This window comes from Trichogramma pretiosum, unplaced genomic scaffold, assembly GCF_000599845.2.
Source record: "Trichogramma pretiosum strain Unisexual culture from Peru unplaced genomic scaffold, Tpre_2.0 scaffold114, whole genome shotgun sequence".
NCBI lineage: Eukaryota > Metazoa > Arthropoda > Insecta > Hymenoptera > Trichogrammatidae > Trichogramma > Trichogramma pretiosum.
Genome location: NW_019640798.1, coordinates 143,024 through 169,728, shown reverse-complemented (window position 1 = coordinate 169,728; position 26,705 = coordinate 143,024). Strand labels below are relative to the sequence as shown.

The 26,705-nt window shown below is 45.1% G+C and overlaps 1 protein-coding gene across 1 annotated transcript; it reads left to right on the top strand.

The window, feature by feature from the left end:
- Positions 1-460: 460 nt before the first annotated feature.
- LOC106658359 (nuclear transcription factor Y subunit gamma) lies at positions 461-23,133 on the top strand. The gene is made up of 5 exons (XM_014380270.1): positions 461-870; positions 1,815-2,144; positions 20,643-20,963; positions 21,063-21,320; positions 21,595-23,133. The coding sequence occupies exons 2-5, from the start codon at positions 1,869-1,871 to the stop codon at positions 21,976-21,978; spliced, it is 1,239 nt and encodes a 412-aa protein (XP_014235756.1). The 5' UTR covers positions 461-870; positions 1,815-1,868; the 3' UTR covers positions 21,979-23,133.
- Positions 23,134-26,705: the final 3,572 nt, after the last annotated feature.

The window sequence follows — 26,705 nt, the reverse complement described above, 5'->3', positions numbered from 1 at the left end:
ATACGAGAGATGCCGAAAGGGCTCGGAATCCAATAAACAAGAAGAGATGAGGATGATGATGAAGAAGAAGAAGTCGTATTATTCGCGAAATATTTCCGCGAGAGAAGCATATAGCTGTGTTACAACACACGAGGCACAGGTCTATAAGTGCGTATCCGCCCCCGCATCCGAGTATACACACACATACACACAGATTCAACTAGCTGCAGACGTAAACACACGTGTGTGCATCATGGAAGGTCGCTTTCCTTCCTCCGTTCGGGCAGCTAAATATTGTCCGTGTCTATACATACAAGTATATGTATGTGTGTGAGTGAGTGAGTGAGAGCTGTGCACTGTGCGCTGTGTTTTATATATAGCTATATACCTACACGATCGGGGAGTAGAGGGGCGAGCAGCGACTCTGCGGCGCTGCGGCTAGCGCGCGCGCGAGAGATCGGAGTGCGAGCACCGCCGGGCCTCGAGACAGCAGTCAGTTCTAGCGGAACCGCCGACTTGTTTACGAGCGTTGTGTATTATATACTCCAACGCGTACATACTGCGTGCACAATTTCGAGATACAATACGACGATTCGTTATCGATACAAGTGCGTTAATCGTCCAAAGTGCAAATATAATTATAATCCTACAGCTCCCACGCAGTGATTTTCCTTTTCGCGGTCAGTGTCGTTCGATTACATAGTTGTGCTAATTAATACAAGTGAACTGTGCTCCATCGTATCTCTCGTATCGGCCGGCTGCAGTTGTGTGTTTTAAATCGTATATACAAGAAGATGCTTCGGCTTTGAATTTCGCATACCGATCGTTACATCGCACGGTTCGGCGCTCGGCCATTCGAAAGCAACGACAGCAGCTCTTCAGCTCTTCAGCGTGAGTACATAAATTACAATACAATGCGCGCCGCAATCACTTTTATACGAAGCCCCAATTGTACGAAAAAAAGCTCCGAACTGCGCCGCTGCGAGGGAGAGATAATCCAATCAACGTCGAACGATTAATTGTACGACAAATCTTGCGGTCTAAACTTTAATGATAAATTTCAGAGCTTATACTATATATAATATTAAATATGAAAGATCAAAAAGCCAACACATCCGCTTCTCTCTCTCTTCCTTCGCTTTTTTTTTCTCTCTTTACATCCGACAAGTATTAAGCTCGCGCGTACACATATAGCTATAGCAGCGATCTCCCGACTTTTGCACTTGCTTTTTTTTTCATTTCGAGTTTATATACAGCAGCTACCTGCGTACATCGTATATACGTACGCAAGTAACGCAAGGTACAAAAGAGATCCGCACAGCTGCGGGTACTATATATGTATACGCGCTTAAACAACACAACACCGGAGATCGCTGCTGCTGCTGCTGCTGCTACTTCGGTGTAAAGAGAGACGGGGGCCCTTCGTACATACACATACGCAACGATGAAAAGACGTACTTCCGTTATAGCGTCTGCTGCAGTCGACTCGAGCTTTTCATCCTTTTTGTCTTTCTCCGTGGCATGGCATCTTTCGCGCGTACATACGCAGACGCACGAGACGAAGCTTATCCGCGCGCGAATATGCTTTTATATACATATATATCGAATCAAAACGCGACTCACCTGCAACGAGCGGATGTGCGCGCGATTTCACTTTAGCTTTCCCGACTCTCGTGACTGTAGGCACCCCTTTTTTGTTTCGTCTTTTCATCTTTTCACTCGCGGGAGGGTAAAAAAGATCGGGGATTTCTCTCCCTCGCGCAATTACCTCGGTGAATGCAAATCGCCTACAAAAGAGAGCCCTTGAAAACGTCTCGCCCTTGAAAACGTTACAGAGCGAGGAAAGTCGAGAGAGGAGGAAACACACACAGACAGACAGAGGCACAAGCATGCTGAAGCACGTCTCGGTGTCGCCGTGGCGGGGACGCTCGGACTCGGTGAGCCTGGCCTCGAGCGGGGGCAGCACCTCGAGCTGCGGCAGCGGGGGCACCCCCAGCCCGGGCCACACGCCGCCACCCTCGAGGGCCTCCTCGTGCGCCTCACTGGCCATACCGCTCAACGGCCTGTCGAGCTTCATCTCCGTCAACAGCATCGCCAATAACGGCGCCAATTCTCAACCGAGCCAGCTGCTGCTGCATCATCATCAGCAAGAAGCACCTCAGCAGGTTGGTATCTCTATATATTATACTACTTTGATAAATTTCCACGCCGAATGACTGAGTTGGATTGCATGTGCGCTGCCGATCATCATCGATCGATCGACCGCAAAGAGGAGGAATCCGGCAGTGATTTCTCACGATTCTAGCGCATATTATGTAGTAGTAGTAGCGTATAAAATTGTGCGTGCAGCGCAAGTGGGGCCGGCCCCGCAATGCATCTCGCTCGGCTCTCTCTCTCTCTTCGGCGCGTAATACGATAACCTCGTGAACGCCGCGTCGCGTGAATATTTTATATTATATATATACGTGCACCACGGGCTCTCTGTTTGGCTCTTGTATATATATGCCGACGCCACATGCACGAGAGCCAAAGTGCATCGACGACGAGCCCCGTGTACTACTACTACTACTACTACTACTGCGTGTATAGAATATCCCGAAAAATTTCCCCAATGTTGTTGTCGTCGTCGTTGTGTGCTGCATCACACGCATATAGTACTCGATATCGGAGGATACATATATCGATGACTCTCGCTGTTTGTTCACGCGCTGTATACAGTTCCCCGCAAGCGAGCGAGCGAGCGGAGGCAAATATTTTCCCGCGCGCGCGCGTCAGTGCCCCTCCGACAAATCAGAGACACGACTCATCGTAAATACATTATAATATAGACACATACCAATACGATTCCGGAGCTTTGTATTATTATATATCGTATAGCGGTGCTCGAGGCGCGCGCAGACCTATTATACATTATATCATATCGCGCGCGTCAAGTGGCTGCTGCTGCTACTGCTGCTTCGACGCCTTTTTTTTTCTTCTTTCGTATATACCCACAAAGTGGCGCGTAAGTATATTATAAGTATATATAGAGCCGATCTTGGCGCGACACTTGTTATATATATATATAGAGAGAGAGAGAGAGAGAGAATAATACCGTAATATTATAAGCGCCTCTTCTTCTTCTGTGTGAGAACTCATTGCTCGGGATCGTCGCATACAACTGTATATACGTTATACACCCTCGACGAGATGCAGACGCTACTGCACGCAGTTAAAGTACGCGTGATCTTTTTGCCGCTGCTGTGTTATTTTCTTTCCTCTCTCCGCATTATTGTGGGATTCGTCGTCGTCGTCGAGTCTCGTCGAAAAAAAATCGTCCTCGGAAGCTGCTGCATGAGTCGCCGATCGGTCTCTCTCTCTGTTTCTCGTGGGCGGCTCTCGCTGTGTTCGCGACCCACGCAGACATCTCGTGACACGGTACCCACGGAAAATCGTCTCTCTCTCTCTCTGTTTGTTTACTCGCTGCTGTCCGTCCGCGTCAGAACGGATACACGCTTCGAAAAAGTCAATCGGCACACCGTAACGCGCCGCCGATCTTTTTTACGTTTGTCGGCGCGGTCTCGCAGCTAGACTCCTATTTATAACAAAACACAAAAAAAAAGAACGGAGACAAGTGTTCGGAACTCTCTGTATATAGATCGTGTCTATTATAATATTACGTGTGTATTTGATTCGCATCGATTGAATTCATATACTAGAGAAGATCGACAATTAGCACGTCTATACAGCTTTTGTATATCAGAGAAATTGTGTTCTTTCCCGATGATGTCAGCTATCGGCTCGATATTATTCACACGTATAATTCGCACGGTATTAATTCCGATTTGGCGTTACAGATGAGCCCGCGGACACATCCGTATTCTATGACGCACTCGGCTCTTGTAATTATCAAAGTATGTGGCTCTCTTGTTTTGTTTTGTTTTTTTGAGTAAACTCTATTTTTCCCTACTTGGCGTCATTTTTCTAAATAAACTCGTCGTATAGATAGTAGACCCTATGCTGCGAACTCCACCGCACTGCAAGCCTGAGAGTGATAAAACACAGACGAAGAAAAGTCTGCTTTCGTGTCGTCGTCGTCTACTCGAGCAATGTATAAACACACGAGGCGCAGTAGCGATTTCACGTAGCGCTGCCGCGACGAAAATTCTCAAGAGGCTGCAGTGCAGCGTGTACCACGCTGTGCTGTGCACTGTATAAAACGACGCGACGATTTCGACATCGTTGAACACACACACACACGTATGTATACTGCACTTGCTCGCTCAGCTGCCACAAACAGAGACACACACGAGAGAGAGAAAGAGAGTAGACGTTGCAAAAACAGAAAATATTTTAAATTAATATCGTAGCTTGGTCGTCTTTGCGGATCGCGGCTGGCGAGAATTACTCACGACGCGCGCACAAGTGTTTACTCATACTTTAACCGCGACACAGCCATCAACAAAGTGCATCATTTTAATATCTATATATGCATAAATAAATATATCGTATTGCAGTGGCCTCTGCCCGAGTGCATCGGATAAAAAAATAACCCAGCTTGTATTTTATAATATAATAATGCAGGCACGAGACTGGTGACTCGGCGCGACTCTGTTGATAATATAATGATGATAAGTAAATAAAAATGCACGTACACGATGGCCGTTGACATTTCGTTCGAAAACAAAACAAAAAATAAAAAAAATAAAGTCATCGTGATTTTGAAGAGGATAGCAGCTATATAGTCTCTCTCGAGAGGTACATAATATATAGGCACCGAAAATAAGCCGATAGTTGACACCGTATAGTACGCAAACAGCTCCAAGTATGTACAGCGGAATATGCGTGCGTGTATTAATATATCCTCGCCGCGCAGAGGAAGCAGGAAGCCCCACATATACACACACACACGTACACACATAAGAGAGCAGCAGAGGCTGTATATAGAGAGAGACGCGCGTGTAGTCGAGCATCGAAAGGCAGCAGCAGCAGCAGTAGCGCCCGCATGCTGGTGTATTATTATCTCCAAACATACACACATACACACGCGAGTGTATTATATATAGTAAAAGTGGTGTAAGTGCAGGCAGGCAACGTCCCAATTAAATGTCCATCGCCGCTACTTCATGCGCGAGCCTCTACAGTGTTGATCAGTCTGTGTATACGTACGTCTTTAATCAGGATATAAACTTTCTCCGTTGCCGCGTCTCCGTACATAGGCGTAGAGGCTTTGTTTTTTCCTTCCTCTCTTTTTTATTTTGCCAAGTACTCGAGAGACAGGACGAGGATTTCTTGCCTTCAATAATATTAATATATATAGCATAAGTAGGCGCCGCGCGCGCGATCATCAAAAGCTGCCCTATATCATACAAATATCACCCGCTTCTCTATACGACGATTGAATATTATAATAAACTGGAACGACAAAATATCTATTTCTCAAAACGTTTGCTCAACTCGCGCAGCAGTAACAGCACGTGCGCTATTATATCAATCAGTTTGGCCCTACGCACAGCACCGATGTTGGACTGATTTGCGGCCTAGCGACTATTATAATATTCTCTCGATTATAAATATAAAGCGTTTTTTCCACTGAAAAATGATCATCGCTGTTTAACAAGCTCCAAGCGCGTGCAAATAAATCGCGCGCTGAGCTCGGGCGAAACTCTTCTTCTTCTTTTTTTTTGCTTCTCTAGTCCCTTATATATATATACCAAAACCGGCGTAGTATACCGGGAATATCAACGCTGCTTTCGGAGTCGACACTCGACTTCGAGATGAGACTCGACGTATACAATAAAATATTCGCATTCTCGTCACACGTCGCGTGTGCCTACCTCCAATTTGAATTATATTAGCTTATACCCTTTTGTTTCTCAAGCTCTCTTTCGCATTATTATACATTATATTACATATCCACGAAATGCACTTTTTAGTGCGCTCGCGCGACGAGTCAAGGACTCGAGTACGAGCAAAGTGTCGAGGTCGCGCAGCCAGCTCCCATATCTATATAATACGCAGACACGCATCGTTCATCTTTATATTGGCCATTTAATATAATAGCTGCAAGGTCGTCGTCGTACCGAATCGCTAATAGTCATTTTTCGCTGCGCTGCGCATTAACGCCTCGCGACGACGAGGACGCTTCGATTTGACCACTCCGTCTGTATGCTGCTGTATATAACGCACGACGATCTCCAGCGAGTATACACGCATTTACGGACTAGACCTCTCCATGCGATCCAGACGTGCACTCGGGTCTATAAGTGCCAGAGCGTCTGGGGGCCGAGAATAGCCTCACCTATACCGTATACCAAAGTACGTATGCAACGAGAAGCGAAACAATGAAAAAAAAGAAGAAGCTCGACGTCTCGTGCGTTTGCCTGAATTTACACATTACGCGCGCGCGTATATTTAAACGGGCGCGCACTGCGAGAGCCGCGCGAGACTGGAGCAAGGCTAGAACAATTAAATTACAAATCGCATGTCTCGGTCCCAATGAATACGTCTTCGTTCGCGAAACGAGGAAAAATTCCTCGATGCACGACGACTCGAGTGTGACTCGCGATCGCGGTCGAAAGTCGAAAATCCCCGCGCGCGAAATTATCGCGCGCAATAATTGGCGGCGTCCCCCCGGCGTGTTACGCACGCGCTGGCGAAATTCCCCGGGATAAAAAAAAAACGAGTCGCGGTATCGAAAGGATTTGTGCAATCGCCGATACGCATCGAATACATGCACACAATATAATAATGACTAAGAGCTGGCTGGCAGGTTTGCGCACACGCAGGCTTTTGCACAAATGTAATTTTCAGCGTAACGATATGTGTGCAATAATATAATACACGCGCGAGGTGGATATATTATATTATTATAAAAAGGGCGGAATATCTGTATATGGATGCGGAACCGTCGCGGAAGTGGCCCATGTGTTAGCTATTGTTGTTGTTGTTCTTGTCGCAGTCATGGTATTGCGTGTACTCACACATAAGCGCGCGAAAATGCAAGGCAACTTATATTCTACTTACGTTATACATTATACGCGCCAGGCCTGTTTTATCGCGTCCGCGATCGAGTTGCTGCGCGCGAGCGCGAGGCCCATTGTGCAATATCCGCAACGCGTGTGCGTGAAATATATTAAAAAAAAAAAAAAAAAACAACAACACGCTCCTAGCTCCACGCTGTATATAATATATATTTATAAATCGATCGGCATGCGTACATTTCTCGATGGCGAGAAAGAAAAACGCTCTTTTTATCTCGAGTCATTTGGAGCTGCTGCGCAACAGATCGCAGCAGCAGCAGTACGATGTGTACATCTCGCAGGTTTAAATGCCGCGCAGAGGATAGCGTATTCTTCGTTGTATTCGTGCGGGCAAGGTCGTTTCCCGTTTGCGGGACCGAGAGAAAAAAAATCGAGACAAAAAAACATGTATATACGTATCGACGATATTCGCATGTAAAGTTGAGATATTGCTCGGGACAGAGAAAAGGGCCTACAAAGGATCACGCATCCGTCATTGTTTGGCGCTTTTTTGTGTGCGTCGAGCTGCAACCATCTGCTTTGCTGCTCGAGCTCTCGCGCGACCACACTCGCTGCACCCAGATGTTGTGTGTGTGCCCTCTGCGCGCCTCGCTCTTGTGCAGTTTATAACACACTTACACACACGCGAAAAAAGAAACGTGTATACACCGGACGAGGAATTTCGAGTGTACTTTTTCTCTCCTCCGCCGCCGCCGCCGCTGCTCATTGCTGCTCACTGCTCCGCGTGTTTTGCTCGCTGTGTATGGTCAAGCTTATCCTATATACTCTTTCTCTCATTCCTCTTTCTGTTTCTGCTGCTGCGCTTTGATGCAGTTTCTACTGCTACTGCTACTACTACTACACAGAAGCAACTCGCTCGTGCAAATTTTCTCTCACTGAACAGCAGCAGCTACCAATTTAAAGAGGCAGAGGGAATGCAGCAGTACTCCAAGTCCCTTTGGAGAGAGAGAAAGAGCATTACTACTACTGCCCACACCGGAAGCTGCCTTTCGCTCCGGATCGCTATTTTAATTTGCTCTCTCTTGGTTGCATTGGGCTGGCAAGAGACGGCGCAGTAATTGTTCGCGGCGCTCGCGGAATGTGTACTTCGATTTTTCGAGCCTTACGTATAGCTATTCAAATCGAAATTCCAATGATTAATGTTTCCTCCGCGAAACGCGAACGAACGAACGAACGAACGAACGAACGACTTGGGTAAATATATATATATAACGATGCCCGAGCGCAACGCAACCCTCCTACGCGCCATGCTGCTGCAGTAGTTATATACCTTGTGTAACTGCGTATACGCAACGATGACACTCGCGGATCGCGATCTCGCTCTGCGACTCAAAGAGTTTCTCGATTGCCGTACTGTGCGCGTGGGTGGCGATCGATGCGCTTTTCATACGTACGCTGCGGTAGTTGCTTAATTTATATCCTCGGCAGTCGCGGGGATCGACGTGCGTGTGCATGCAACCCGCGCGCTGCTATTGTGCAGTCGCTTTTCTGTACATTTCTGTCTCTTCGCTTCGTACATTTCCATGCAGTTGCACAGAGACAGAGTAGTACCCCCCTTGAGAGTAGTACGCATGCATGCGCACTGTAGCAAAAAAAAAAAATAATCGCGGCCTGTGAGAGAGTCGAGCGATGAAAAATGTCGATCGCGTGAGATCTCGTCTCGTCGTTACTTCCATACGATAGATCTCGGCGAGCTGCCATACCAATAACGGACAGTCACGTCCTCCCGAGCGTCTCGCGGAGCTCGAGCTCGAGAATGTTTTCTTCCCTTTCTTCGAGAGTATTTTTTCGCTTTTTTTTATACGCGCGCGAGCTCGCGCTGTTTCGCTTCTCGGACATCATTACGCGAATACTATGGACAGCAGCGGCACGACTACCTTCTACGGTCATGCTGCAGCAAAAGTATATTATATACGCGACGATAGTATGCAAAAAAGATAATTGCCATCTTTCTCGCAGCGCAGTAGTAGTAGTGATATACATTTCCGATGCAGAGCTGCATGCTAATCATTTGAATCTTTTATCAAAAATATATGTTATACAGCATTCGCACCTCGGGAATCGATAAACATCTCTCTCTCTCTCTCTGTCTCTCGCTGTCTTTCTCGTTGCGGAGTAAGTTCACGTAATAAGTAACGATTTCCGCTGGCAGCTCGCAGCTCGATCGACTCGCGTCCTTGCAGGGCCTTGCTCACAGTGCATCCAGAGTAACCAGTTTTACAATGCAACAAGTGTATTATATCGCGAAAAGAAAAAAAAAAGCGTACAACGACTCTCGATCCGATCGTTTCTCATCGGGTCTCTGGCTAGTTTACTTCCGAACATGGAGATTCGTTGTGTGTGTATATACAACAATGCGGATCCGCACAAACGCGTGAAAGTTTTTTTCTATCGCGAGCGTGTACATGTACAACATGTACGTCGTCACGTCCAGTACATAGCTATAAGGTAAATGCGTGTATAAGAATTTCTAAGCTCTCTCGTGCGGCGGAACGGAAGTAAGTGTGAAAAAGTACCAGATATACTTCCTTGGTAAATATTTCCTTATCATCTCCGCGTTCGAAAAATGACAAACGATTTTACGCAATCCGCGCGCACTGATACACGCGGTATAATATGAGCTAGCGCTCCGTATCTATGCCAATGTAGGTGAGCAGCGGCACCGACTATTGTGGCAATAGTCATATCGATCGTCGTTTCCTGTCTCACCTACTTCTAGTCCGTGTGTGTGTTTGTATCCTCGCGCGCGCGCAGCCAATGCGCACATACATAATATGTAATATCTCTTCGAGAGCTGTTACTCCGATTTGCATATTTATCTCTTTCTCTCTCTCTGTCTCTTTCGTTTCGCTTCTCGCTCGTTATCATTCCGACGGAAGTTGCACGTGCCCTGTTACATATAGATCCTCCCCTCCCTCGCGTACAGTAACGAAACCGCAGCGGCGATTTTCTTCGTCGAAAAGCTCACAAAACCGACAGCGAGAGTCGGTCGAATCTTATCGAGAAGATACGCCGATTTCCTCGAGTCGATAAGTGTATGTTATATGTATTTTTACGCATCGCGCGTAAATATGATATTTTGAAAGACCGTTTACGTATTATGTAGCCGGTGCGTGGCCTCAAGGACTCGCGAGCGGTCGTAGCTATACGAGGTCAAACGATTTTCCGCAACGCTCACGATATAATATATAAAATATATATAAAATCGATCGCGGCGCGAATAAAAAAAAATGAGAGAGAAACGCGCCTCTATATATTACATTTATATACGTGCTGCGGAGGATCGGTCCGAGCGCAAATCACCGGAAATGGTATGCGTACACACACACTACATACCTTGGAGCGACTACGTTGTTTTGCGGCCTCGGTATAGACGAGATATAGTATATAGGCAAGACGCGACGACAACGACGACGAGTAATCCACGCGATTATGATTGCACGCCGGAAGCTGTACTTACTTCGCGGCTAATTCGATCAATTTGACACTTTTCCAATCCATCGCGTTGCGCGAAGCTTATAGCCGGCTGTATTTATAATTGCGCAATGGTGTACGCGTGTCGTCTAGCCTAATTTGCATCTCGTCGCGAGGTGCATCGAAATTTTCATCGTACACACACACAAGATATTTAATATAGAAGCACGTGGACAAGCTCCGCTATATTTACGAGCTATTCGTGGAATATCTGTCCGTGTGTGTGTCTATTATAATATGGTCCGCGAGACGTGGGCATATAATACATATACAATGGGGCGCAGAAAACGAAAATCCGAAAATAGAATAGAGCCACACACACACGTACACAATGTCTCGGCTCTTTTTCAAAAGGAGATTTGTATATTATTATTGTGTGTGTGTATAGAGACTCTCGAGGCGGAGATGGTGTTTTCGCGCCGTCACTCGAGAGAGAGCCTAGGCAATATATAGCTGCCGACACTAAACGATCGTAATCATCGTCATCACCGGATCACGCTCGGCAGGTGAATCACACACGTGCCTCGGTAATAATTCCCCCGGTGTGCACGAGGAACCGGTGTGCGTACGGGCTAATTGTTTAGAAACAAATGATTATCCCGACGATTATATGCCGCGTTCGAAGCTGCGAAGGAAAAATATTACAACCGATTTGTGTCGTGAAACGTTGAATCGATTTGACGCGCGTTAATAACGTATTTACGAGCTGTTACTTACTGCAGCTGCTGCTGTGATTTCTCGAGGCGCATCGCGATGGAAAAATTTTACTCTCGCGCTATATGCATGAGATTGCGCGATTACATGCGCCATAGCTTATGTATACGTGTGTATAGCGCATTATATATTATGCGGTCGAGTTGCGAAAGATAAGGCGCTTCGGTTGCCCTTGTGCTGCTGCTGCGAGCGGCTTATCGGGGGACCCCGCGAGCGCTCGATGATCGTTACATACTTACTCTTACGCGGATTCTGCTTACTTGCGATTACCGCAGGTGCACACGCGTTCGCCGCAATACTTGAGATTCTTTGGAAGTGTCGATTGTGAAGTGTACTAATTGGGGTCGTGTCGTCTTACATATTCGTTGACCAAAACAAAGTACGTCGAATCTAAAAATGTAATCTACGCTGCTAATTGCTCCCTCCTCCATGGCAACTTTTGCTCGTGCTTTTCCTGTTTTTTGCTCGTTTTCTCTTGCAGCGAACGATAAGCGCCGAGCGCAGCATCTGCCTCGATCCATAGCTGCGTTGCGGCACACTACTCGAGCTATTGCATAAATAAAAAGTATCGGCGTATTGCGTCCACACGTCGACTCCCGGGAATTATTGCAGCTCTTTACTTCTGATGCGCGCGGCAGCAAAAAAAAAGAGAGACAGAATAATAAATACATTCCGCGTATGTATAAACAAGAACTATACAATATCGATGTATCAATCAGGTACACACGGAGAGGGAGAGGGACGCGCGCGTCCAGTGTTCTTTCTTCTCTCTACGATATGTCGTCATAAATACGACAATGGCTAGTTTTGCCATTGCTGCGCTTTGTGCCTTTTTTTGCGCGCGCGACACTCGTATTATATGGACGATCTTCCGAAGCAGCGCAAGACAATATAATATAATATCGTCTCGGGGGCCAGTCCGGCGCAGGTATTATTATATTATTTTATTATTGTGTCAGGAGGGGGATGGCGCCGCCGACGCCAGAGCACACGGTGCGGAGGAGACCTAATTGTGTCGCAATGTCGCGGTCACTGGCTCGCTCTCGGCGTTGGATCTTCTCCAAGTGCCGCGCGCATACGATTTATATGGTCGCTCGCTGAAAAATTCCCCACGTGTAATACGTGGCCCTTTGTAGTATATATATACAAGCGTTGCCAACGACTTGTTAAATAGTCGCGTGATTCGTGTCGCGCCGCAAAAACGTCGCTCTGGACATTATCGCTACATACATACATACATATAGGTATGTATACGCGCGCGAGTAATTGGACGAGATGGAAAGGAAGCGGATGCTGCTATACACGAGCAGAGAGCACATATATAGGATAAGGAGAAAACGAGTAAATTGCAGCGTGGAGCTCGGGCTCGAGCTATTATTTAATTAAATATATACGTAGGTCGACTTGCGCATCTGACGTTTCTATTATTATACATACGTATTCAAGCGTTGCCCTTATCCGACCAACGATCGACACTCGCTGCTGCTGCGCGACAATAACGTATAACGTAATAATACATATCTTTACGAGTTTCCACGAAAAAGCAATAAATTAATATGTGGGTTAAGCTCGAAGGTCGTTATCTAAAAAAAGGAGCGATTAAAAAGTAAAAAAAAAGAGTGGAGCCGTATAATGGCTCGGCTCGGGTGTTGAATTGCAGCATATAGGATATATACTCGAGGCAGCTGTCGTTGTTTCCTTCTGGAAGCTCGAACGCGTGCCTCGAACGCGCGCCTGGATCAATCCATGCGTGTGCGTGAGTTTTAAACATTTCGCTGCATTACTGATATACACGTTGGTTGGCGTGCGCAGCACCCACGCGCCATCGTGTGTACTGAGGATGCTGCGCGCAGGGCGGAAGAGAGCCTCACGCGCGCGTGGCGCGGGCTTCGAGCGACTTGTACAGCCAATGATACTTAATTACATGGATTCGGTCAAATGCCTCGTTGGCGATCGTCGAGCGTCGGCATCTGGAGCGATGTAAAATCGAATCTTTGCTGGCTTCGGAGCAGAGCTCGAGTAATAGAGTTTTTTTTTAAATGAAATTACTCGAGCTGATCGCTTAGCTTTGGGCTAGTTCTGAATCACACACGAACAATGCGGTATTATTTTTCCGCGCGAGAGCTATGGGAATCCGCGAGGAAACTTTCGCACAGCTTATTTTCTTTGTACCTTAGGAATCAATTTTAAAAAATTGCGATCGGATAACGTTGCAAAAATGACACGTACTAATATAATACGTCGGACGAGCGATGACCTGTTTTTCTATTTGGCTCGCATTTTGCCCCGGCATTATTACCAACACATCGCGCAGTGTACATAACACGTGTTACGCGCGCGCCACATATGCAGCAAAGCAACGGCCATTATTATACGTACGTATGTGTATTGTATATATGCGCGGCGGTGGCTCTAATCTCTCGGCGAGTATATAGTAGGTCTAAACACGGCGCGAGTTCTGATTTCTCTCTCTTACTCCTTTTTTTCTGGCGCGCGTAGATATATAAGGTGTACGGTTACTTTTGTTACGCGGACACGCGCGACTCACGCCGCGTCTGAAATTTCGCTCGCAGTCGCGTTATTCAATGCCTGTATGGCACTTGGTCTGCTAGTGCAGTATAAAAAATAAAAAATAATAAAAAATGATTAAGAGGGAGAAGGGAATCGCATCGTAAAAATTGACAATCGGAGCATGCATATGAGAAGTAGTGCAGAAATGAGTATCGATGGCGATCGCTCGAGCGTCATCACTTTTATCGCGTTCGAAGCTCGTGCCCGTCTTGTATATCTTGGGTGTTTTTCTTTTTCGTCTGTGTCGCGCACGAATACGATAAAAGATATACACCGAGGAGAGTTCGAGCTGACTGGGCGATTATACTACATCTCCGATTGCGATTCGCGAGCTTGCACTCGTCGCCGAGAGAGAGAGAGACTTTCGAGACATAGGAGATGATACGTAAACTAACTGCATGCACCTTATACCCGGCTATATACGTGTCTTTCTCTTCGCCGTCCAACGGTTGGTTGACATATTTTTTTTTCTTGCATTTCGCTTCGCCGAGTGCAGCGCACGTGCTCTGTTGTAGCAGCCACGCGATACGATATTATATATTATACATGCGATGTATAATCTCGATGGAATACATGGAAATACCTGTAACGATCGCTGCGCTCGGCGTTTTGAATTTCAGCGATCGACGCGCAGGGCTTATAAAACGTCGATCAGCGCGTCCAAAGCTGCTGCTGTTGCTATTTAACGCGCGCGCCTACAAACACATGCTCGCCGAGAGCTGCAGAAACCCGAAGACAGCTTCGTACGTTATATGTTATACATGTGCGCACGAAATCTCGCTATAGTTACACCCCCCTATACGCACGCACACATGCCCTTTGCTTTCGCGTACTCCTTTTCTTTTTTGTTTTTGTTTTTGCTTCTTACTTCTTTTTTTTTTTTGACCGGAAGCACTTGAAGGTACGTGTGTGTGTGTATACGCTTGAAAGTGCGTTGAAGAACACGTGGGCTGCTTTATGCACAGCACCTGAAGTGCGCCGAGCGAGCTCGTCTACTCGAGCATATGCGCCAGCTGCTGCTGCTGCTGCTATATAGCGACACGCGACGAAGCGGATGCTGCTGTTGCTCGGCTACTGCTTCCTCCTCCTCCTCCTCCTTGGCTGCACTTGGCTCTTTGAACTCGAGGCTCGGATTTATTATTATTGTCTCTCTACGCATGCAAACACACACACACACACACACACATGCGCTCGTAGTATTAAAGCTAGTCGCCCTTTTTCATATGTATTTGCGCCCGGATGTTGTCTTGCTCGAGACGCGATCGCTAACGTAGCGAGACGCGTCTTCCGAGAACGGACCTTCGTCAAACACACGCGCATGATGTATATGGGTCAAAATAATACTTTTTTACAAAACCGTGCGCACGTATGTCACCGATCTTGACGCGCTTTTGGTATGTTATAGTACATGGTAAAAAGGTCCCAAAAAAAAATTTTTAGACCCCCTCCCCCCTCCTACCCCCCACTTCCGGTATAAACGTCCATTTTCGATCTATATTTTTTCTGAGGACATGAAGCAAGTAAAAAATCTGAAAAAATTCATAAAAATACTTTTCCACAATCCAAACAACCTTGAATTTTTTCAGATTTTTTGAGTGCTTCAGGCCTTCAGATAAAATCATTGAAAATTTCAAAAATCGAGATACGGCGGTATGAGCCGATGTAGTACTCGGAAATTTTTTCAGTTATTTTTCGCATTAAAAAACATAACCTCAATTTTTTTCAGATTTTTTCAGATTACCTAACGCACCTTTTGAAGCCAAAAACCGATTTTTTTGACGAAAATAATTTTTTTAGGACAGTACGGAGCCTCGAAAAATCTGAAAAAAATTTTTTCTTGTTTTTTTCATCAAAATACGTAATCTCAAATTTTTTCAGATTTTTTAATTGAAGGCGATAGCTTCTAGGGCCGAAAAATGCTATTTTTAACAAAAAATGGTTCCTAGAACCCGATGGTTCCGGTGAAAAAATTTGAAAATATTTTTTTTGAATTCCTTGTCAAATTTTAATAAATTTTGACCGTTTCAAAAGTTCGATTGAAGCTTCCTAGCTCATTTTAGAGCAGGACAAAGATTAGTGCAAAATATCTGAAGACGTTTCTGAAGACATTAAGGAATGATAAAACTCGTTTGCTGCTCTAAAATGAGCTAGGAAGCTTCAATCGAACTTTTGAAACGGTCAAAATTTATTAAAATTTGACAAGGAATTCAAAAAAAATATTTTCAAATTTTTTCACCGGAACCATCGGGTTCTAGGAACCATTTTTTGTTAAAAATAGCATTTTTCGGCCCTAGAAGCTATCGCCTTCAATTAAAAAATCTGAAAAAATTTGAGATTACGTATTTTGATGAAAAAAACAAGAAAAAATTTTTTTCAGATTTTTCGAGGCTCCGTACTGTCCTAAAAAAATTATTTTCGTCAAAAAAATCGGTTTTTGGCTTCAAAAGGTGCGTTAGGTAATCTGAAAAAATCTGAAAAAAATTGAGGTTATGTTTTTTAATGCGAAAAATAACTGAAAAAATTTCCGAGTACTACATCGGCTCATACCGCCGTATCTCGATTTTTGAAATTTTCAATGATTTTATCTGAAGGCCTGAAGCACTCAAAAAATCTGAAAAAATTCAAGGTTGTTTGGATTGTGGAAAAGTATTTTTATGAATTTTTTCAGATTTTTTACTTGCTTCATGTCCTCAGAAAAAATATAGATCGAAAATGGACGTTTATACCGGAAGTGGGGGGTAGGAGGGGGGAGGGGGTCTAAAAATTTTTTTTTGGGACCTTTTTTCCATGTACTATAACATACCAAAAGCGCGTCAAGATCGGTGACATACGTGCGCACGGTTTTGTAAAAAAGTATTATTTTGACCCATATATATATATGATGTTTGTTGCTCCACATTGAGATTCGTGCGTCGAGTCGCGCGCGGCCGCAGGATGGATGCGCTAAAACATTGACGATCTGCACTTCCGATCGTTGCGCAGCTCTTGATACGGCTAAATCCGTTTTATACGTACTACCGATCCGACGATTCCAATGAACTCTTGTATCAACCTTCGAGATATATATATACAAACACACAGACCCACCCACGCGGCCCGACGAAAAATATGAAAAAAATTCTAACGGTGCCTGGCGGTCGTGCGCGCGCGAGCTCTGCCTGTCAAGCACACTGCACGATATATAGGTATAGCGAACTTAACGATCGTATCCCCGACCTTTTCGTTCGCGAGTAAACAATGCGATCCTCTGTACTTTGGTACTCCGCGCGCGGCTTTTACGCGCTGCAACTGAGAACGGTATTATTACGTGTGTGTGCACTCGCACAAACACACGCAGACACTTGGACGCTATGTAGCTCGGAGTGCAGGTACGCGCGAGGCGCATTAAAGAATGTTAATTCGGTCGTTGCATAAATCCACTCATAATTAAGCCCACGAACGGTTCTCTCGACGCGGCAATTTCGCGCTCGTACATATACTTGTAACGTGTAAAATTGCGCTTCTTCAGCGCCTAGTCGAACAATATATAATTCTGATACGGAGAGAGAGAGAGAGAGAGAGAAATTCACAGTGGAATAGAGGCTGAATAGAATGGCGTATAAGATCGAAGCGCAAATTCTTAAAGCGATAAAAAATGTGTTCGGCATCGTCATCGTTATGGCGTACACTTAACTACTACATACTATATACTACTACTACTGCTTACGGGTCAACGTACACAAGTACTATGTGGTAGAAAATCGTGCGCGAATGAATAGGCACGCTTCGATCGGCCTGTAAAGTGCCAATATCTACACTTTGTCTTCGTGACTCGACGACTATACAACGATGTGTTTGCTCGATTTCATCTTGTGCGTGCCGATGAGCTTGTATGTACATGCGCTAGGCGCGAATCCTCCCGCGTATATACGTAGCAACAACGACGGGCTTCCGAATTATCGAGCAAAAATCCAGAGTCTGTGTCGCTCGCGAGGAATCTCTTGTAGTGGAAGCCCCCCGTGCAAAGACGATGGCGACGACGACGCGTGGCTAATTGCATAAATTCCTGCGGCGTCCCTCGCTCAAAAAAAAAACAAAGACGGATAATAAGCGTAAACGCTCCGTCCGCACTTTTGGGGAGTCACTCTGCGCCTCTATACTTCTCGAGGCGCTCTCCGTGTTAAAATGTAATATGTGTTTGTGTGTGTGCGCGCGCGCGCGCGGGTGTCATTACAGCGCGTGCCGCCGACGTTATATAGCCCCGGCGCTGCAGCATATGCGTTGATGGATGCGAGCTTCTTTTTTTTTGTCTTCCCTCCTCCTCCTCTTCTTCTTTTTTCATTAATCAGTTTTTAGGATTATACCGCAAATAGGACACGAACGAGATCTCGTATCTTTTAGGATATTAAAGTTGCGCCTCGACGGGCTCGAGATATATATCGTGTACTACGCATTCGGCCTCGACGCGTGCGTGCCTTCTAACGATCGCGCGAGTTTTTCGATCTGACTCAGCTTTTATTACTTATATACACGCGCGGAGGGCGTGCAAGGGGCAAGCAATATCATCGTCGCAGGGCGCCGACAAATTAGCTCCGAGAGATGCCGTTTTCTGTCACCGAAACTTCCCCCCTTTCGCGAGCTCTTGTACGTATTTCGACTAATCCAGCTTACGTATCGTATGAAAAAGCTCGTCGAGTGCAATAAATTGTTCGGTCCAACAGCCTGTCAATTTATCATCGCGTCGCGCGCTCGCGCGCGAGTCGAAAATAAGAAACGCGCGCTCTTGATATTACGACGTTGTATCTTTCTTGTTTGTGTATAATATAAAGTATATAAAAGAGCTGCTGATACAAAAACGTGCTACAACGACAACAAAACGAAATTACGAGGCGATCTCGCGCGCCGTGACTATACGATTATAATACATACGATTTGTTGGAAATTACAGACGCGATGATTCAGGTGCAGCGCAGTACTGCGCGCAATTGCAAACTTTGAATCATCGCGTATACTTACTTGCAACCCGAGTACGTGTTTATTAACAATGACTCGTGTTCGGGATGCACATTTCTCAGAAGTGAATGTGTGTGGATATAAAACGCGCTTACACTCGAGAGTTGCGGCTAGCTAGCAAACTATGCTGTGCAACGCACTCGGCCAAGAGTCGCAATCAAACTCTCAAAGCTTTTACTATGTATGCACGTAGCGCGTTCAGCGCGCGTGGCTTATTTTACACGTTTCTCGTGTTGTTTTAGCGCGCAGTAGTCGTCAAAGAGCTTTCGCACACGAGCTTTTTTGACGGACTCGAACAACAATATAACGCCGAACGAGGGAATATTTATAGGAAAACGTATACGCGTACGCGTCAAAGCGTAAAATGTGTAACTTTGAAGTTTTCAACGCGCGCGATGGTCTCGAGTCGCATCGCTATATATATGCGTACAGCAGTTTGTCAGTGTAGGCATATAACATTGTATACGGTTGCAGTGTCGATTATTCGACTCTCCGAGCACGTATGTCGCTGCCCACTTGTCATATATACATATACCCATGTACGCAGTAAAATTTATATCTCGTCTTCGAATCGCGCTCACGTATAGACGCGCTGCCTCGTCGCTGGAAAAAGAATAAGAAGAAGAGCAAAAAAAAAAGAAGAGAGAGAGAGAAACGGCAGCGTTAAGTCACGTCGCGTTCCTGGCATATATCTATTTTCGAGCCCTATGGCTTAACTCGTCGAACGTTTTCAATTAGTATACACGGATGCCCCCGTACTTGTAGCTATATCCATCGTACATACGTATGAGTTTAATATTAGAGACGTATACGAACAAATTAACGCAGGTGGCCCCCCGCGATAACGGGGCAATGTTCTCTCTCGCGCGCTTGTATAATAACAGTGTAGGTGCGCGCCTTGAACAAACACGAAAAAAGTAGCGAAATACGATGTACTTTTGCGCGTACACCAAAAATAATATACCCCCCGCTTATGGCCGAGAGACCGCAATACATGGGAGCAAAGAAAGAACAAAGCAAACAGACCCAATCGAAAATAGACGCGCCTCCCGAAAATGTAATTTACGAGGAATTCTGGTAATATTATTATATTGGTGCGTTTATATATATATGGTGGCGTCCGAGTCACGAGTCTCTCTCTCTCTGTTTTTGTGCAGCATGTGACATGATTGAAAGAAACTCCAAAGGCAGGGACAGTGGCAACAGCTGCCTTTTTATATGATATACAAGAATATTAGACGAAATTTCGCTTGATTCATGCGCGCGTAAATACACGATAAACATCTCTCGAGTGCGCGTGTGTCAGCTCGCGCGCGCGCGCGAATTACGCGTACATAATGAAAAAAAAAGAGCGCGAGCTCGACGCGTGCCATCGCCGCCGACTGAGTGACTCGGATGAGTTGACGACGACGCCGCCGCCGCTTCTGCTTTTATAATTGCAAGACTAATTGTCAACGTCTCTCTAGCTGCCTCTCTTTCTCTCTGTTCGCGCTCGTACGTAAGCATGTGTTACGCGTACATGTGCAGCGCGGTGCATTGCTTCAGCGACGCCCACGCCCTTTTTCACTTCCTCGACTCCCTTCTTTTTTTTTTTTTTTTATTTCTCTTTCGTTCGCGATCGTGTTGTGCAGCAGCGCGCTGTACGTAGCATAGTGGCGCGTTTCCGGCCCTTTTACTTTTCTGCGTTGTGTGTACAGGCACGAATGTACGTGCCTATATGTACATTGCGACTCTTGCGCCGCGTACGTTCCAAAGAGAGGCTTAAGATTTTTTAATTAAGACCACGTTTCGGAGTGCTGTATATCGACTTTTATCATACATGTATGAAGCGTTGAAAGGCAGCGAAAGCATTCCGAGTAATAACGAGCCTCTTCTCCTTTTCTTTTCCAGACGACGATCAAAGTTTACGCCAACTGTCTGCGCACCGACATCGAGTACAAGACGCTGAGCATCACCTACGAGACGACCTGTCGCGAGGTCGTGCAGAATCTCCTCAACAAATTCAAGATGCGCCATCGCGACCCGAGGCTCTTCTACCTGACCATGGAGGTCACGGTGAGGCGGGCCAACGTGCGCACTGTACTGCCCCTCGACGAGGACGCCAGACCGGCGGTGCTACAGTCCTGTCATCCCAAGGGCGACTCCAAGTTCGCCCTGCAGACGAGGCGAGGTGGACTGGTCAAGATTTACGACAGCGCCATCATGCCAGCGGTGAGTTTCCTTGAATTTTTTGTTTTGATTTTTCTCGATTCAATTGCGGATTCAAAACGATGCTAAACGAGTTTGTCTTCATTCGTATGTCCAACACAGTCCAAGTACAAGAGTCTGCTGGTGTCGGAGCAAACGACCGTGGACGAGCTCATACAGATGCTGCTGAGCTGCTACAACTCGACCGAGCGAGTCGAGCTGTTCTCCCTGTACGAGGTGTCCGAGGGCGAGGAGTACCAGCGCAAGCTGCACCCCGACGATCTGCCGCTGCAGGTGACGCAGCGCTGGACCAGCGGCGATGATCGTCACCTCAGAATCAGGCGCAATCCCGATTACCTGCCCAATCCGCAGAGGCGAAAGGTAAACGTTCGATTTCATTATTTTTCATATCATTTCGTCGTCGTCGCCGTCGCCGTCGACCGATATAAATCTCGAGGCAAATATTTTCCCCGGTTAAAAGTACGTAGCTTATACTGCAGTGATTTTTCGTCGCGCTTATCGCGTGGAGCCGCGAGCAAATAACGATGGCGACGACGACGACGACACGAATTTATCTTTTGTGTATGTGTACTTTCGTGCACGACAGATAAGAGCCAACGTAACTAACTGCGGCTATCTTTTTTTTTTCTCACAGAGCATGTGGGCATCGGACTCGAGCATTACGCTAGCCATGTCGATGGTTCATCTGCAATCTCCGCCGGCGGCCCTGGCCAACAACACCCATCACCATCATCACTTCTTCAATCACCAAAGCAACAAGAATCGTCTGATCTACAACAGGCCGCACAATCACCTGCACCACCACCATCACCATCACCACCATCCGGACTGCAACAACAACAAACAAAAGCAGCAGCAGCAGCAACAGCAACAGCAACATCAACAGCAGCAGCAACAACAGCAACTGATAATGGTGCAGTCGCCGCAGGGCCTCAAGAGTCTGCCCACGACGCCGGTGGCGCAGAAGCACATCTCCACGACGTCGTACGCCGATTACGAGAATTACCTGTACATTTGACCTGTGGCGCGCTGCCGATGCCGCTGCTCGAGGAGCAGCGACGATCTGCTTTCCGAGCGCGACTACCGCCTCTGAACGCTGAATTCTGTGTACATTTCCTCTTGTGTGTGTGTGTTACCTTCGATTCCATTTTTCGTTCGACTGATTCTTTTGTTGTAAATATTATTTCCCAACGACAACGACAAAGAGAGATCTAGATTTAACGTTAGTCATTAAACTCTTATTGTACTATATTAGGCTATTTTGTTGTTTTTACGTTTTTCGTCGGCGATAAATTCTCGTTTTTTTTTTCTCTTTTGTACCAAAGCCTTTATACGTATAGGATCGCGTGAAAAAAAATTATTACCTTAGCTCCTTAAGTACCAGATTAGATAATGATAGAAGAGAGACGAATGTCGCGCGCGCGCGCGCGAGGCCGGAAGTGCTACTTTCAAAAAAACATAAAATCGCGACGTCTTGTATATTATACACAAGACGATTCGTGTCGTAATATACCTACGAAAACTGCCTTTGTACGGATATCGAGGCTTTTGTAAGAATAAATTATATGTACGTGTAAGTTTAGTGTATACTCATCGCAATGGACCAAAGATAATGAATTGTCGAATTCAGTAAATTATTTATCCGAACCTCGTAGAAAAGTCTATGATATCGATTTAAATGAAGTAGCTCGATTACAGTATCCGATATTTATATACAATGTATTTCGTCAAACGTAGAGTTAGAGAAGAAAAAAAAGTCAGAAATTTTGATAGAAATTATTATTCAAAAACGATTCGTGTTTCGTCGCAAGTATTCTACGGTAAAAAAATTATAATTATACATGTGTATCCCGAGTTGTAGTGTAAATAAACAAGCGAATGTATATCGTTTTATAAGCGTTAAAACAAAGGCCGGCTAAATACCAATGACTCATGTGTGAATTATTTATACATTTGTGCATGTAAAGAGAGCGCGGTGTGTACGTGTTTAAAAATGTATATAGAAAATAAATTTAAACAAAATAAAATAAAATACGTATAACTGATTGTGAGAATTGAATTTTGTAAATAAATTTTATAATATTGACTCTCGGCTAAAAACATTGTAAAAGCGTGTGCGGCTTTTATGAATTTATACAAAGATAATTTCGTGTAATAAATGTCTTGAAATACCTAAAAATTACTCTTGGCTATATTTTCACTTTCCCCGTTTCCAGTTTTGAATTTTTTTTCAGTGAGGCCTAACATCAAATCAAAACAATCGGAAATCTAGCAACCGCTACTATTGCTGTCAGTCGATTTGTTTACTATGTCCATTGCTCTAGTAAGCAATACTATTTGAAATTTTCTCTGTATACGTACAGTCGGTACCCGTTACGCAGAGTGAACACTGAAAAATAAGCGAATCGGCAAGTAATTTTCGCGAAAAATTTTTCAAAAATATCTCGAATTACAAAGGTATTTTGTATATCGAGTGTGAGTGCGTAAAATGACGAATTTTTACCGCGACGAATTCGATGAAAATTTCGATATCGATACCGACGTAGAGGACAATTTTGACGAAAATGATTTTGAACTTGCGGAGGTTCTTAGCGACGAAGAAAAATTAGAAAAATTGAAGAGCTTACGTGAAAAGATCGATTGGAAGGTCAACAAAGAGCTGCGCAGATTTATCCATCAAATTCGGCCTTTACTCGAAAATTGGAAATGCCCACTTTCAGACCTCCGAGACATTTTTCGGCCCGAAGAAATCGATCAGCTCCTCACTCAGATTGTAAGGCATCCAAAGTTACAAAACAAGGGAAAATGTCCCGGAAAACGATTCATCGACTTTGTGATCGAGACCGGCTACAAGGACAGGCCCAAAGTTGACGAAGACGGCAAGACAGAGTCGCCGATTCGCACCACACCATTGCACTGGATAGTTAGACGCTGGTTTAACGACCGGGACTACGTCGGAAAACTTTTTACAATATACGACAGATTCGACGTGAATTACATCGACGAGCTTGGCCGCACACACTTTCACGTGGCTTGCATGTCCGAGTGTGACTACGTAGTGAAGAAATTCTTGGAGAACGACCAGGTACAAATCAATGCCCAGGACAAGTTGGGTAATGCACCGTTGCACATGTTGTTGCGATATGAGCTCGACGGAAGAGATGTACTCAAATTGCTGCTAAGAAGAGGTGCTGATTGGAATTTGAAGAACTTGAAGGGATCGACACCTTTGCACGTTATGTGCAAATGGTCGTTCAGCGAAGAATTGGTGGAAATATTCTTCGAGGTCAACAAGAAAATCGATCAGCTGGTGGAGGTCAATGCCCAAGACAAGTTGGGTAACACACCATTGCACTTGGCTCTGGAGAGCGGCAACAAGAAGATGACCGAGTGGCTACTGAGCAGGGGTGCTGATCTAAATTTAGCCAACGAGGAAGGATTGACACCTTTCCACATTATGTGCAAAACACCCATCAACCACGATATCATGGAAAAATGGCGGACACACTGCGAGGTTAACAACGAAATCAATCAGTTGGTGGAGGTCAATGCCCAAGACAAGTTGGGTGACACACCATTGCACTTGGCTCTGAAGAGCTGCAACAAGAAGATGACCGAGTGGCTACTGAGCAGAGGTGCCAACCTAAAATTAGCTAACGAGGAAGGATTGACACCTTTCCACATTATGTGCCGATATTCCAGCAATGAGAGATTGGTGAAGATATTCTTCGAGGTCAACAACGAAATTTCTCAGCGGGTAGAGGTCAATGCACAGGACAAGTTGGGTAATACACCGTTGCACTTGGCATTGAAATCCGCGGGCCCTTATGAAAACAAGACTACGATCGAGTACCTGCTGAAAAACGGCGCGGATGCGAATCTAGGTAACGAAGAAGGATCGACACCTTTGCACATGATGTGCAAAAAAAGGTTCAGCGGCAAAGAATTGGTGGAAATATTCTTCGAGGTCAACAAGAAAATCGATCAGCTGGTAGATGTCAATGCCCAAGACAAGTTCGGTAACACACCGTTGCACTATGCTTTCAACGTCTTCTACGACACGAATTTAATCGAATTGCTGCTAAGAAACGGCGCGAATGTGAATCTAGCTAACAAGGCAGGATTGACACCTCTGCACTTTACATGCCAATATCTCAAACATAACAGTTTGAGAAAGTTGGAGATATTCTTCAAGGTCAAAAACGAATTCGACCAGCTGGTAGATTTCAATGCCCAGGACAAGTTCGGTAACACACCGTTGCACGTGGCATTGAAATCCACGGGCCTTTATGAAAACAAGACAGTGATCGAGCGCCTGCTGAAAAACGGCGCGGATGCGAATCTAGGTAACGAAGAAGGATCGACGCCTCTTCATATAATTTGCTCGAGAAGAAGGGACGATGACGTGGTGAAACTATTCTTCGAGGTCAACGACGAAATCAAACGGGTGATAGAGGTCGATGCACGGGACAAGAAGGGCCGAACCCCACTGCAATTAGCCGTGGCGAATCTTTTGCCGTTCGTGGTCGGTGTGCTCTTGGATCATGGCGCCGATCTGTCGAGCTTTATTTTTCCCGCTGAGAGTTGCTTCGCTGAGGTATTGAAACGATCACCTGTAGAGAAGATATGTATTTTTAAATCGAGAGTAGCATGTGGTGCTGTGGCTGTCGTCGAGAGACTCGAGAAAGGAGGATACGAGTTGGACCGTAGCGATGCACTGACGATCATGAAGTTGTTTGCCATTAACGGATTGTTCGGCAAGTCAGTGGATCTTGAAAATTCTTGGTACGACGACGAGACATTTGTGGAAAATGCGAAACAGATACTCATATTACTTCTCAAGCCATTAAACAGCCATCAAAGACTATCACTCTACAATCTGACTCGTTTACGACCCGAAGAGCTGGCGGCAAATCAAATCTCATATTCGCTCATCTTGATGTTTGTGAGCGAGTATGATTCGAGATTCCCGGACTATCACTCGGAGGATTGCGCCCTGCATCTGTGCGAGAAACTGTCGAGAAAATTTTTCTTGGAATGGGCGCTGGATGCTTTGCACAAGTTGTTGCACGAAAGGCTCCCAATCGAAATCTGTGTAATGATCTTGAACAATTTGAATAACGAAGATTTATACAATATTTTGTTGGCAGTTACAAATAAAACCTCGTGATGGGCATTTAAGCGCATTTGTAGAATTTTTTTACTATTACAACAAATAAATGAATTGTAAAAAAAAAAAGAGTTTTGACTTTTCCATTGATAAGCACCAAATTGTACTAATGTAATTGAGAAAAGTTAAACGCTTGAATAATAAGATTCTTCAAAATTGGCCCCGCGCGCACCTCCGGTTGAAACCTGCCTTACCGATTTCGCGCCGCGCCACATGGAACTTGCTATTTTATCGACTTTCAATGCAGCAGACTCGTGAATTATTTATGATTTCTTTCAAATTCTTATGAACAATGGGCAAGAGCCATCGGAAGAATTGCACTCGAGGTTAATGATTACAAAAGAAAACTAGATAATTATTTATGATTCATTGTTAAAAACCAATATTATTATTATCTTTTATATCGTTTAACAGTTAAGGAATATCTATGTTGATAATTTTTGTTTCTTCGTGTTTTACTGCCTTGTATGTCAGCATGCGCTTATTTACACACCTAATCAATGAAATATATTTCATATAATATATTTATATAATATTTATACGCTACGTTTCGAGAAATATATAATATTCTTGAG

Bases quoted from the DNA above. Each gene is read 5' to 3' on its own strand.
- LOC106658359 (XM_014380270.1), top strand. From the start codon at position 1,869: ATGCTGAAGCACGTCTCGGTGTCGCCGTGGCGGGGACGCTCGGACTCG. The intron at 2,145-20,642 runs GTTGGTATCTCT...TTTCTTTTCCAG, and splicing joins AGCAAGAAGCACCTCAGCAG to ACGACGATCAAAGTTTACGC. The intron at 20,964-21,062 runs GTGAGTTTCCTT...TGTCCAACACAG, and splicing joins ACAGCGCCATCATGCCAGCG to TCCAAGTACAAGAGTCTGCT.